Consider the following 13,418-nt stretch of genomic DNA (forward strand, 5'->3'; position numbering starts at 1 on the left):
AAAGGTGGAATGAAGATAAAAAAGGAAGAAGATTATATAAAGTACAAAAGTCAGTAGTAAAGAGAAATATTAATGAGAGAAACCGAAGGGAAGAAATAATAATGATCAGATTAAGAGTAGGTCATACTTATTTAAATGACAATTTATATTTAATAGGGAGGAAAAATAATGATAAATGTGAAGGATGTAGAGAGATAGAAAATATAGAACATGTATTGATGAACTGTAAAACATATGAACCTGAAAGGGAGAAATTGAGAAGAGTAGTTGAAAGGACAGGCCAAGAATGGAGTCTTAAAGGATTATTGGGAAATAAAGGAAATATAAAAGATATTTATAGATTAAGGAAAGCATTATTTATTTATCTTCAGAATACAAAATTAAAAAATAGAATTTAATAGATGTAAAACAATGTTGCTACACACTCATGAACAGTAGGTGGCGGTATGCACCTTAAGTTGCTTGCAATCCGCCATGATAGAAAAGAAGAAGAAGAAGAAGAACACATGACTTAGAGGCTGTCCTCCTGCATTTGTTTTGACAAGCAGAGAGAGAGAGAGGGGGGAGAGAGAACATGAGCTTTGTCCCTGCTGATCATTTAATCTCCGAGATATCGTTTAGACAGCTCGAAAACTTCTATTTGGAGGTTCGGCATCGCTGGTTTTTAGCAGGCGTTTTAAATAGATAGTTGGTTGAACTAGTTGCTTCACTTAATCAAGTCCTTCTAAGTATTGTTCTGTGTTTATGGGGAGGGTTTATGATCAAGTGGTCGAGAAGGGGGTTTAGAGCTATGAGCTACTTCTTGTTGGCTGAAGTCATCACCGCAACGTAACGCTTCTCCAGCCTGGAGGAAGAGATGATGTTGGTGGTTCCTTAGTAGTGTCTCATCTACCTGTCCTGGGTCTGATCAATCTGTCCGTAGGGTTGGTGGTGAAGATCCAGGGGATCCCGATGCGTCTCAAATGGCTTTAATTTGAGCAGATCAGTGGCACAGGAGAGTGTTGATAGTGGAGCTCGTTTGGCATCGGCAATGAGGCGACTGGTAGCGGAGATATTTGGGATATTTAGCTAGATATATAGAGATGATATTTGCATGCGTATTTAAGTAGAACGCTGGTGTTTTGGTGAACTAGTTCATCAGACCACTAAACTCTAGCATACAGTGGCGTATAGATCTACGTTTGATCTTACAGCTTAGATCATTGATATCCGAATGGCTGTGTACTAAATCGATAGCTAACCGATGTCTAAAGGACGGGTTTTAAAGTCTAAAGAAAGATCTGAAGACGGCAGACGGACCGCAGGCATTCTGGAGGGGATCACGGTGTCTGTGACCAACATGAAACCTGACAGAGGTAAAAAATTTAAAAGAAATAAAAGAAAATGCGTGATTACATGAGTGTTTGAATGTCATCTGTCTTTGGGTCGTGACGTCACGGCACTGCAGTGTGTTTGTTTCATTGTTTCATGCATGTGCTTTGATAATGTTCAGATGGTACATTGTAACATTCTGTCGCTGTTCATGCTATATCTATCGCTTTCTGAAGGGAACAAAGCGTCCTATATCAGCTGTGTGTGATGTATGTTGTGTTTGTGTTTTTTTACCTCCGCTGACATACACACTACCCTTCACACTCTTCAGAATTGTCCTCTCTGTTATATAAGAGCGTGGTCTATACTCACTACAGTTATTGTAACGCAACTTATCATGTTTTATTTTTGGGGGCAAAGATTTGTTTTTGTTGGGTATGGGTTTGTTTGGTTGGGTACAGGTCGGCTTTGTTGAGTATGGGTATGTCTTTGTTGGGTATGGGTTTGTTTTGATCAGGTAGTTTTTTTCTCTCTCCAGATGTATCTTTTGTTGGGTAGGCTTACATATGTTTTAGTTGGCTATATACGATTTGTTTTATTTGGATATGGGCTTGCTTTAGTTTGGTGTTAGTTTGTTGTTGGGGCTTAGGTTTGTTTTCTGTTGGGTTTTCAAAACATAAACATTATGTGAGTTATTTCTTTCATAAAAATTAATAAGTCAGATTAAGAACAGCTGGAAAAGTGACTAGCGTTATACTAGTGACCAGGCATTCAGCCTAGATTTGCATGACATTACCTGTCCTCCTTCCCCCATGCATTTGTCAATGCTTTGTTCCTCTTCTTTCAGAGTAAAAAAAAAAGTAAGAAACGTACTGCATACTGCACTCAAAGGGTTCACTAAGCAATACATTTTTAAAAATGTAACAGCGTATTGTTTGATAGCTGATATATCTAGATGATGGACCATTTAACTGCTTTACTCTTGGTTCTAAGCTTCCATGTTTAGATAGGCTGGAGACATGTTTGAGTGTAATTTGGCCCCTGTGACTGTGGTTTACCCCTACTGCCTCAGCCAAAGCTGCCAATTTACAAAAGCCAACAAACAGGCCTGACTAGCCAGATATGTTTTTATTGGATCACAATTTTTTTTACAAAAAATATACTTTAAAATGGAATGAGCTGGCTGCATTCCTTTGGTGTCTTCAGAATCATTTCCCTCTATTGGATTTCTCTTTGTGGATTAGAGACCTCTTGGTCTGTTAGGCTCTTCCAGTGAGAGTTGATTACCGTCGAAAGACTGTTTTGGAGTAGATATGACATCCCTTCTGTGCTATTGTTATTTGGAACATACCACTGATGAAAATAGCAGGTTGTTCATTTCCACCAGCACTCTCTCTTGCTTTCTTTCCTTTTTACACTAGATTTTAAAACAATGCACCCAACTCTTTCCACATTTTTCGGAATATCTCATTTAAGAGCTCCCTTTGTTTTTGAGCAGGGATTCTGTGGTTCTTTCTTGTTTCTGGCACTGGAGTGACGCTCACAATAAACTCAGACATGTAACAGGATCATGTGGCTTCCTTTGGACTCTATCGCGGCTGAAAATCAATTCGTCTGGAGCTGACACCAATATACATATCTTGTTTGGCATGTAAACAAACACGTTTTCTTTTTTTTTCCTCCTTATCTTTGCTCAGTATTATTGGTCCACCAGCACTGGTTGCTGGTTGATCAGAATGGATTGTTTAAGGGATAGCTGACCCAAAAAATTCTGTTATCACTTACTCACAACCATGTCATCCCATTTCTTTTGTGAAACAGAGGTTTTGAACATTGTTCATTCTGCTACTATGAAAGTGGATTTACTCTCTAGACATAATTTTTATTCTTAGATGAGTTATTATTTTAAAACTGTAAGCTACTTTTTTAAGAGATAACACTGGTTCTTGACCGTGATTTAAAATCTATTCAATCTCATATGAGAGTTTAAAGGGTTAGTTCACCCAAAAATGAAAATGATCCCATAATTTACTCACCCTCAAGCCATCCTAGCTGTATATGACTTTCTTTCAGCCAAACCAGTGTTGTCAAAAGTACAGACTTCGGTACCAAGTCGGTACTGAAATGTAAAAAATGTGACGCTTTGAGCACTGTTGAGCTGAATCATAAACACCTCTGATTGGCCATTGTGTTCATCTGCTCATCAGATATGTCTGTGATTGGCTACAATGATCAACACACGGGAGCGTTTAAAAGTGTTTTGAAAGCGGGAACGTTTGAAAGCATAAGCAGGCGTCTATCAGCAGACCATAAATGCTCCCGTGTGTATCTATGTAAGTGCTTAGGTGAAGAGCATCATTGATGTATATTTACAACTTTGTTTTTGAAGCGCTGATCATTATAGCCAATCACAGACATATCCGATGAGCACGTGGGTACAATGGCCAATCAGAGGTGTTTACGATTCCGCTCAACAGCGCTCAAAAGCGTCACATTTTTAAAATGTCAGTACCGACTTGGTACCGAAATCTGTACTTTTGACAACACTAAGCCAAACACAATTGGAGTTCTATAAAAAAAATATCCTGGCTGTTCCAAGCTTTATAATGGGTGAATAGTACCTGAGATTTTGAAGCCCAAAAAAGCGCATCCATCCATAATAAAAGTAATCCATACGGCTCTTAAGGCATGCTAATAAAAGCCTTCTGAAGCGAAGCGATGCAATTATGTTAGAAAAAATATCCATATTTATAACTTTATAAACTATAATCACTGGCTTCCGGCAATGGCAGTACGCAAGTCTAGTTCAAGGTAAGAGTGACCTCTGACCCGATGTAGGATGTAGGAGTAGCGTAAGCTTAGGTGAGAGTAGACAACAAACTGGCTGGGTAACAATCTCAAGATCCTCCAACATTTCTCTCTTAAAATAGGCTAACCAGTGTTGTTTTGCTCTATCCTCTGCGCTTCCGCGTTCATCCATATGTCATGCATCGGGTCAGAGGTCACTATTCCGCCGTATCTAGACTCGTGTACAAGTTTATATAGTGTGTAAGTTATACGCATATTTTTATTACACAAACGCATCGATTCGATTCAGAAGCCCTTTATTAACCCCCTGGAGCTATATGGATTACTTTTATGATGGATGGATGCACTTTTTTGGGCTTCAAAATCTCAGGTACTATTCACTCCCATTATAAAGCTTGGAAGAGCCAGGATGTTTTTTAATATAACTCCGATTGCGTTTCGATGGAAGAAGAAGAAAGTCACATACAGCTAGGGTGGGTAAATTATGGGATCAGTTTCATTTTTGAGGGAACTAAATCTTTAATGGCAGCACACAGTACACCCATTAAATGATTCAGTTGAGCATTTGGATTTCTAATTGTTTGTGTGATATAAAACAGTCTTGGTCCATAATGTCGTGAGGTGGAAAGCTACTAGTAGATCAAGGAACTTTTGAGTTGTGAAGGCCATGTGGAAACCTGTTCCGTGGAGAAATGATGTCACATTTTTGTCAGAGTTCTGGAATAACCAGTTGGAGCAGGATTACTGCAGTCAGCTGGGAGAGTTCAGAGTGTCTCGCCTTGAAGTCGAACAGCTGTTGGTTATGACACAGTTTCCCTTGTGCTCACACCTGTGTGTATACACACCCCATGCTGTGGGAATTTAGGTGTGTTAATGGTTGCTAGTGTTTTTTATTTATTTTAGTTTTGCTTTGCCAGGGATTAGATTGTCTGCATAGAATAAACCATCATTTAACATGTTTGAAATCCTTCGTAAGAGAATCAGACATTGTTATAAAAGCTTATAGGCAGTTTCAAGGTTTTGCCAGGACGGTAAAAAAAAACAATTTTGAATCCAGAAAACATGTCCATGGGTCTCAATTTTAAAACACATGGATTTCATCCTACGTTGTTGAGGAACAAATTGGGATTTAAAAAGGCAAAAACTGATATTATTATACTCCTACTAAAGAGCATGCATACAAACTTTATGCTCTCATATACCAGAAAAAAAAAAATAGACAAACACGTATGCATTAATATTATTATATGCACACATTAGCTACTTCTTTGGGATAATTGTCACTGAAATTAATAATTAAATAATAAAATTGTACGTATGCCAAATCATTCGCAGGAACATTTCCGAAATTATCGAATGTTCACATTTAGGATAATTCTACGGACATCTTTATAAATGAGTTCCCTCATTTAATTTTTTTTTGCTGCAATTGGTTATAACTACTTAAATTTGTTGTGAACTTAAATCTAACTTAACTATAAGCTTAAGTTAACTAAACTTAAAAATTTAAGTCAAACACTTATTTTTTAAGTTGAAACGACACATTATTTATATTCTAATGTTGAATGTTAAGTTGTGATAACTAATCACAGTAATATCTTTTTATTCCAACCAATAATAATAATAAATAAAAAAGATTATATTTTGAATAAATTGTGACATTATTTTATTTATTTATTTTACTTTTGCACCCCTAGCTGCACCAAATCAAATGTTAATCCTTTTATTTAAGCAGCACGGCATAGCAACATTGCCTCAACCAATGGTGTGAGCTTGGGGCAGGATTACAATTAGATTAATTACTGTAATACAAATTTTTTTTCTCCTTATCTTTGCTCAGTATTATTGGTCCACCAGCACTGGTTGCTGGTTGATCAGAATGGATTGTTTAAGGGATAGCTGACACAAAAAATTCTGTTATCACTTACTCACAACCATGTCATCCCATTTATTTTGTGAAACAGAGGTTTTGAACATTGTTCATTCTGCTATTATGAAAGTGGATTTACTCTTGATGACATAATTTTTATTCTTAGATGAGTTATTATTTTAAAACTGTAAGCTCCTTTTTTTAAGAGATAACACTGGTTCTTGACCGTGATTTAAAATCTATTCAATCTCATATGAGAGTTTAAAGGGTTAGTTCACCCAAAAATGAAAATGATCCCATAATTTACTCACCCTCAAGCCATCCTAGCTGTATATGACTTTCTTTGAAAGCATAAGCAGGCGTCTATCAGCAGACCATAAATGCTCCCGTGTGTATCTATGTAAGTGCTTAGGTGAAGAGCATCATTGATGTATATTTACAACTTGTTTTTGAAGCGCTGATCATTATAGCCAATCACTGCTTATATCTTTTTTTATTATTTTTATATTTTGGGTGAAATTTTACTCGAACATGACCTTAACAGGTTTAATGAGATTCACCCAAGTGAGGCTTATTTCTTCTGATCTCCACAGTCTCTGTCTGTGGAGTGTGGAAACAGTCACTGGACTTACGTAACCTTTCTCTCATATGACCATTTGATCTTTCAGCTGGGGGGCAGGCAAGTGTGATGACATCAGTTCCTGTGTGGCTGTGATCTTTAGTGACGACCACCGTGGCTTGGTTCAGCATGATGAAGGGCAGGTTCAGGAAAGGCGAAACTGTTTCTAGACCAGCACTCTCACCCAAATAGCTGCACACCCAGAAGACCCAGCGTGAAGAGAGGGGGCCATCTGGACCTGTAGCTCTTCTCACTGTCGGTGTAAACACGCACTGTGGGCGTTTCTATTATTGGAATATGTACAAGCTGTATACGTAAACACAACCCGACCACACCTGAGCACCTTGACAGTGCTAATAACTCAGCTAGTAGGACCTGTATGGACAGAAGAGCTATGCAAACAAAATGCCTGGCATCTCATTTGCATTTACAGTGTCATCCTGTTTGCATTTTTGTGTTCCATCATCAAGCACATCAATTTTGCCCTTTTGTGGACGTGAACAGTGCAGAAATGATCATAAACGCGTAATCTTTTAGATCCAGATTTTTTTATTCATGTCTACATTCATACAGTGTACAAAATTAAGAAGCAGAAAACCAAAATCTGGCATCTGCGTTTTCTCTTATGAGTTGCCAAACAGGAAAGTGAGTGAAATAAACCGCACTAAAGTAATTGATTCAAACGACTGACTTTCTGTCAGACATGCTGGGTCACTTTATGTGTATTTGCTGCAGTTTCGAGTGCAGTCCTTCTATTATGATATCATGATGCATCGCTGTATGAATCATAACATGTGTCATGATTATCGTATTGTAAGGTAGTTGGCAAAAACAAGCCCTAATCTTTGTCATTCACCTTTTTTAAATAAAAACAGATTAGATTAAGTGGGCTATTTCAAAGGATAGACTAAATACGCCTTCTAAAAGACTTAACATGATTGATTTAGTTTTTAGTATTTTAATTTATTCAGTCAGAATAGTATAGAATGTTAATATCAGCCCTTTATTGGTTATCTGACATGAATATAATTATCAGCTTATCGGTATTATCAAAAATGTAACATCGGTGGCGGTGCATAACAATTTTTTTTCTCATTAAAAAAGACCCAATGAAATGTTTTTAAGAGCACAGTTTTCTTTTCTGTGGTTTTGTATTTTGAATTAAAAATGAAGTTGGGCTGGGACATATTTAATGGCTTGTCTTTTTTATAGTGTTATAACTTACATTACAGTCAGGGGCGCCGCTAGAAATGTTGGGCCCTATGAAAGAATATGAGGTTGGGCCCCCTACCGCACCCATTCCATTAATAAAATTGATCTCTGGGGGCCCCAAAAATGTGTGGGCCCTTAGAATCGACCTAACTTTTCCCCCCTTAACGGTGCCCCTGATTACAGTCATGAACTATGATTTGTAACTTGCTATAAAAGGCAGGATGTATTGAAGGACATTCTTATTCTAGAGAGCATTTGATTAAAAAAAAACACTTTAACACCCCTACAAACAAGATTATATTATTATTATTATATTAATATTGTTGGTTCATTTTATCAAAAGAAAAAGACCAGTTTGTATGCATATGTTTTAACTTTTAGGTGTACACAAGCATATAGATGATGTTAAAGCTAGGTCTAATTGACATGGACTAAACGTTTTTATCTGAAAAACATGGTAAAGCCCCTCATGTTATGAACATGTCATTTGCATTTAAATAAAGCAGTATTTTGAAAAGCTGTGCTTAGAATCAGTTTAATGTTCATTTTTCAGCTCAGTGAGCGCTTTTTGGAAGACATCTTTGGTTTACGATGAGATTTTCCACCGTCTGCTGCACCTCTGTTGCTCTCATTTAAAATAAGCTAGCGTGAAGCAGCCAGGGGGAGCATATTAGAAAAAAAGTGTGAGTTTGTCTCTGAAGCATCCTGAAAATCATCTGTGATGAGCTGTGAATTTAAAACATTGCTTTATATCTCCTGGATTAGATAACACTTGTGACTTACTATTAATTATATCTCCAAGCACAAAGCCACTCTGTTAAACTGAAGTAGAAGGGACAGGCCTCTCTCATGGGCTGGGAATTCTGGGACACATGCAAAAGTGGAATTGCGTCTTATCTTTTTACAACAGCAAGGATAAGTGTATGAGAAGGCAAGTTTTCCCAATAACCTGTAACATGTAATTTTTTCACTCTCTATTTCTTGTGACCCATATCCGAATACATTAAACAAGTACTGTTACAATTCATTTGCTCTTACTATACAGCAGCAGTCTATTGCTTTGTGGTAGCATTAATATATGGTTTTAAAATCAGTAAGCTTTTATCTCAGAGAAAGACTTGGATCTTTTAGGAGAAATCATGTAGTAGAGCGTTTTGATGTAATTGAGTATTCGATTATTCGATATTTTTTCTTGTTTACTGTAGAAATCTAAATTCCTCTTCAGAATTTATACTAACAAAAAATAACCATGGTATCTCCATAATGTTTGGACATTGTATCATCATGTATGGATTTTTGTCAGACCGTAATCTCTAACCCTAGGCTGAAGCCAATAATCTGCATTTTATGTAAATTAGCATGTCGTCATTTTTTAGGTGTTTTGATGTCTGAAAGTATGTTTTCATATTAAAAAGAACTGTAAGAGTTTGTTTTATATGGCCCCTTTTAATAAGTCTGTCTGACTCTACTAGGCTACTGGTTTTCACAGCAGTGCCATAGAAAAAACATTTTGAATTCTCCAAGAACCTTTAAATGCATTTTTTTTTAATAAATACTTTTTGTTATACTGGTTGAAACTCTCTTCACATGCTGATAGCAATCAATAATAAAATTGGTCTAAATGATATTTAAGTATTTTCACTGGTATAAAAGTATATCAATTTTCTCTCGCGCACAGTCACCGGGTTGTTCCCATAGACATCATATAGTAACTATATGATGTCTATGGTTGTTCTTCCTGAATCAAAACATCGAGTTTATGAAGCGTTCACGCCATGGCAACCCGTGACGTTCTAACCGGAGCTGTTCACGTCCTCAGACATTTTTGCTTTCAACTCCGAAATTAATTTACAGCAATCAGTTGGTACAAGTAAGACCTCTGTAAGTTTTTTTACTTTAATCATTATTGCATTTTTTTGTGTTTTGAGACATGAGGTAATTTAACACCGTCTCTCGTGACGCTTTGCAGAATCTGCCTTGGCTGTGTGTGTAGCGTATTTATGCGACAGAACCGAACATCCAAAACAATGCGTACATATGATGGAAAGCGAATAGCTTATAAAATGTGTAAAGTAGGCTAGTCAAAACAGTGCCAGGAATTGCACACAAATAAAGATCTCCTGCAAGGAGAAAGCATTTCCAATACCTGTACCAATAAACTAATTGGCAAAGTAACGTTAGCTCCTATGTCAAGAAGAGCATGTATTGCAAAAATGAGAGATTTTCATTTCAAGGAAATATACTATATTTTAGTTCGATAATGTTTTTTATTTAATATTTTGTATTTCTAGGCGATTTTATGGTACTAAATTAGATTTGTGCAGTAGTTATTCTATGTATTCACTTTTTTGAGCATGCACCGGGAAATGAAATTTCAAACTTAAACTGCCATAAATTCTGAATGCTTTGGAGCAAGCTTGGTATCTTTTTAAAGATGATTCTTGGCATATTATTGCTGAAAAAAGTTTTAAAAAGGTGAACTTGAAAAAAGTTATGACATTTTACGTTGTCATGAAAAATGTACTAAAATAAAAATTTCAATTTGTATATGAAATATATATTTTGCTAAATTTATTTAACTCTAAAACTGTTAGAAAATCAAACCTTAAATATAAACAAGCTGTGTTCCAAATTTGAGGTTGATATCTTAAAAAAAAAAAAAAGCTTTCAGTAAGAATTTGTTTGTGCGCACCAAACATGTCCAATAGATAATTCGTTTTCTATTCATGTCTAATGCGGTCATTTTTGACCGTGAACAATAAAAGTGTGACTTTTTTTCATTTCAGGACCATTTAACCTTTTTGAATCATGTCCATGATTTTTGTGTGTTTGTGTGTTCACACAACAAAACATAAAGTTTTTCGGTAAAAAAAATGACCCAATAGCACCAGAGGGTTAATTAAACCAAACCTGCCAACTGTAAACATACCTTAGGTGAACAGAAAATAACCTTTCTTAGTGTGAAGAACATTTGAATAATCCAAAGAATATATATATATTTTTTTACTAATAAAGAACCATTTGTTCAATGGAAATGTTCAATGTTCAATTTAAAGGTTCTTCATAGAACCATCAATGCCAAAGCTTGTTGGGCCCCACTCTCCTTATACTTTGTCCATTGGGGGCCTTTTCAGGTTAAAACAGAAATTGACCAATCTTTTATTTTTTCTGCCCTGAGTTTCAATGAAGGCTTAAATATCTTAACCTGTCTCATCACTAGAAACAAGTTGTGACCTTTCAGTATCGCTGTTTTGCAGAAGCATTTTGCACACATCTGGTTCACCCTTGATGATGTCGTTGGTGTATTTCCTCTGTTTTTCTCTCATACTGTGTGGGCCTGCATGTATATCTGTCCCCTCTGCCTCGAATTACCAACAAATTCTCATCCTCTGATAGTTAGTACTGAAAAACACCTTAAAAGCAGATCTGCACGGCTCTGTTCACAGTCACAGTGTTTATATTGTCCTCTGTTGCTACTGACAACAGGGATCAGTTGCACTGGTGGCCTGGTTTGTCCGCATCTCAAATACTCAGCTGAAATCAGCTGATCAAGGGCCGTGGAAGATATTCACACACGCTCCCTTGTGACAATGGGCCACTTTAAGCATGCCAAGCTATGGCAGGACATTTTAACACAAAGCAGAACTGAGGACTGGTGTCTTAGTTGATCGTTTTGAATGTACATTCTGTTTTTGGCATGTACAAGATGGTATTTTGACCCAGTGCTTTGTGGCTTTAATATTAGATAGGTTGTTAATTATTTGATGCACTGTTCCAGTTAACCTGAAGTCCTTCAGTACCCAGCTTCGTATAAAGTCAACATGAAATCAGAATTGACCGTATTTTATTTCGTAATAAATGTTCCTGGTCTTGTGAATGATTAATTTGTGCATGCTTTTCCAAAGAATATATAATAATATATAATATTTCATCAAAATGCTCCGCCTCTAAACTTACTTTTTAGCTGATGACACCTAGGCCAAGTGAGCTATTGGTAAATTGTGTGTCTAACGTAGTCTTTTTATTTTATTTTACTGTAATTAATACTTAACAGTAACATCAACTGCTATTAAAATAATGCAATGAAGGCTACGACAATACTAGCAAATAGCAATAGATTTTTAAACCACTACCATTGGGATATTTTGAAATGCTTTAACATTAAAAGCTTCCTCAAAAGTGGAAACTTTCCATGATCCAATCAGTTCCCACTGGATACAATGGTTTTTTTTTCACATTGAACATCCTGTTTTTATCAAATTATCTTAATAAAACAGGTCGAACGCTGTTTCATGTTGACTTTTAAGCCAAGACCTTTCCACTGTGTGACACTATAGCTGCAGGAGCGTGTGTGTGTCTGTGCGTGTGTGTGCGCGCGCGCGTGTGTGCGTGTGCACGTGATCTGCTGTAAAGCTCAATGCAAGCAGACAGGTGGCTGTTCAGTTGTTAGGGGTTCAGGCAGTTGGTACTTTTTTTGAGCTCAGATTGATTTGGGGCATGTTTGACCTGCAGAACTCTAGGGTTTCATGTAGAGCTGCAAGATATGGTGAACTTGATTTCACCAAGTGCAACATGTTCCTGGATCAACATGTTTGTTGATTCTGGAACAACATTCTAATCAAACAATCAGATTTGAGGGACAAGTTTACAGTTTATGTCAAGTTTAGGCTTAAATGCTTCTACATCAGTGTAATTCACCTATCATTTCTCTCTGATTTTAGGGATAAGTTATGAATTATAAATTATGGTTAGGACAACATTTTCGAACAGGAATGTTGTTCCAGGATCAACAAAATATGTTTATCCAGGAACATGCCTTAGGAACTTGTCCAATCACTTTGACCGCACGATATATTGAAGTATCACAAGTATACATATCGCAAAGGCTTGCGATAACTACATGAATTTAATACTCCAAAAGATTACAAAAAGTTTTCCAAGTTTTAGGTCGACTCAAACAGCAGAGAGTAGACTGAACACATTAAGGTTACATACATGTGGCATGCTTAATATTATTATATGCAATAAGCGAAGTACTTACACGCACAGGAAGCCACCTCTCGGACAGCTTATATGGCCAAATACACACAAAATTAAATAAAAATGCCTGTCTTGGTAAGTAAGTATTCACAAAAGCATAGTCAGTTAAGTGGACTAAACAGCTGAGAAAAAATGCACACATGTAACAATATATTGGATCTGTGCAGCTCTTAAATTGACAGCTGCCTAATAAACCTGCGTTCGTCTGTGTGCTTAATGTTAATTAAACAACAAAAGACAAAAAGAAAATCTCTCACTGCACTTGACTGAATAACTTGTGTAGCTTTTATAAGAATCAATATTTAATTCATATAGTGACGACTAAGCAGCGTTTTATTTTTACATTTGATTATTCAGTTTCGGTTGTTAAATAAACCTAATGTAGGACTACTTGAAATGTATATGATGAGTCTATAATTAGTAGATAGTTTTTAGTTAAGTAATCCAGCAATTAGTAAAGTAATAGTGAAAATAAAAGAATAGAACTATAAAAAGTATTTCAAGCTTCAAAAAGTTCATAAAGAAATCGTCAAAGTAATCCATATGTGAATGAAGTGG

At 36.3% G+C, this 13,418-nt stretch overlaps 1 protein-coding gene across 1 annotated transcript in view; it reads left to right on the forward strand.

Annotated features, from left to right (window-relative positions):
- Nucleotides 1-471: 471 nt before the first annotated feature.
- Nucleotides 472-13,418, forward strand: part of atosa (atos homolog A) — a 43,194-nt gene continuing 30,247 nt past the window's right edge. The window contains exon 1 of the mRNA XM_077248165.1: nucleotides 472-1,355. Within this exon, the coding sequence (XP_077104280.1) occupies nucleotides 1,244-1,355 (112 nt within the window). The 5' untranslated portion in view covers nucleotides 472-1,243. The remainder of the gene's footprint in view (nucleotides 1,356-13,418) is intronic.

Source organism: Siphateles boraxobius, unplaced genomic scaffold (genome assembly GCF_051911475.1).
Source record: "Siphateles boraxobius isolate OS27281-9 unplaced genomic scaffold, OSU_SipBor_1 30, whole genome shotgun sequence".
Lineage (NCBI taxonomy): Eukaryota > Metazoa > Chordata > Actinopteri > Cypriniformes > Leuciscidae > Siphateles > Siphateles boraxobius.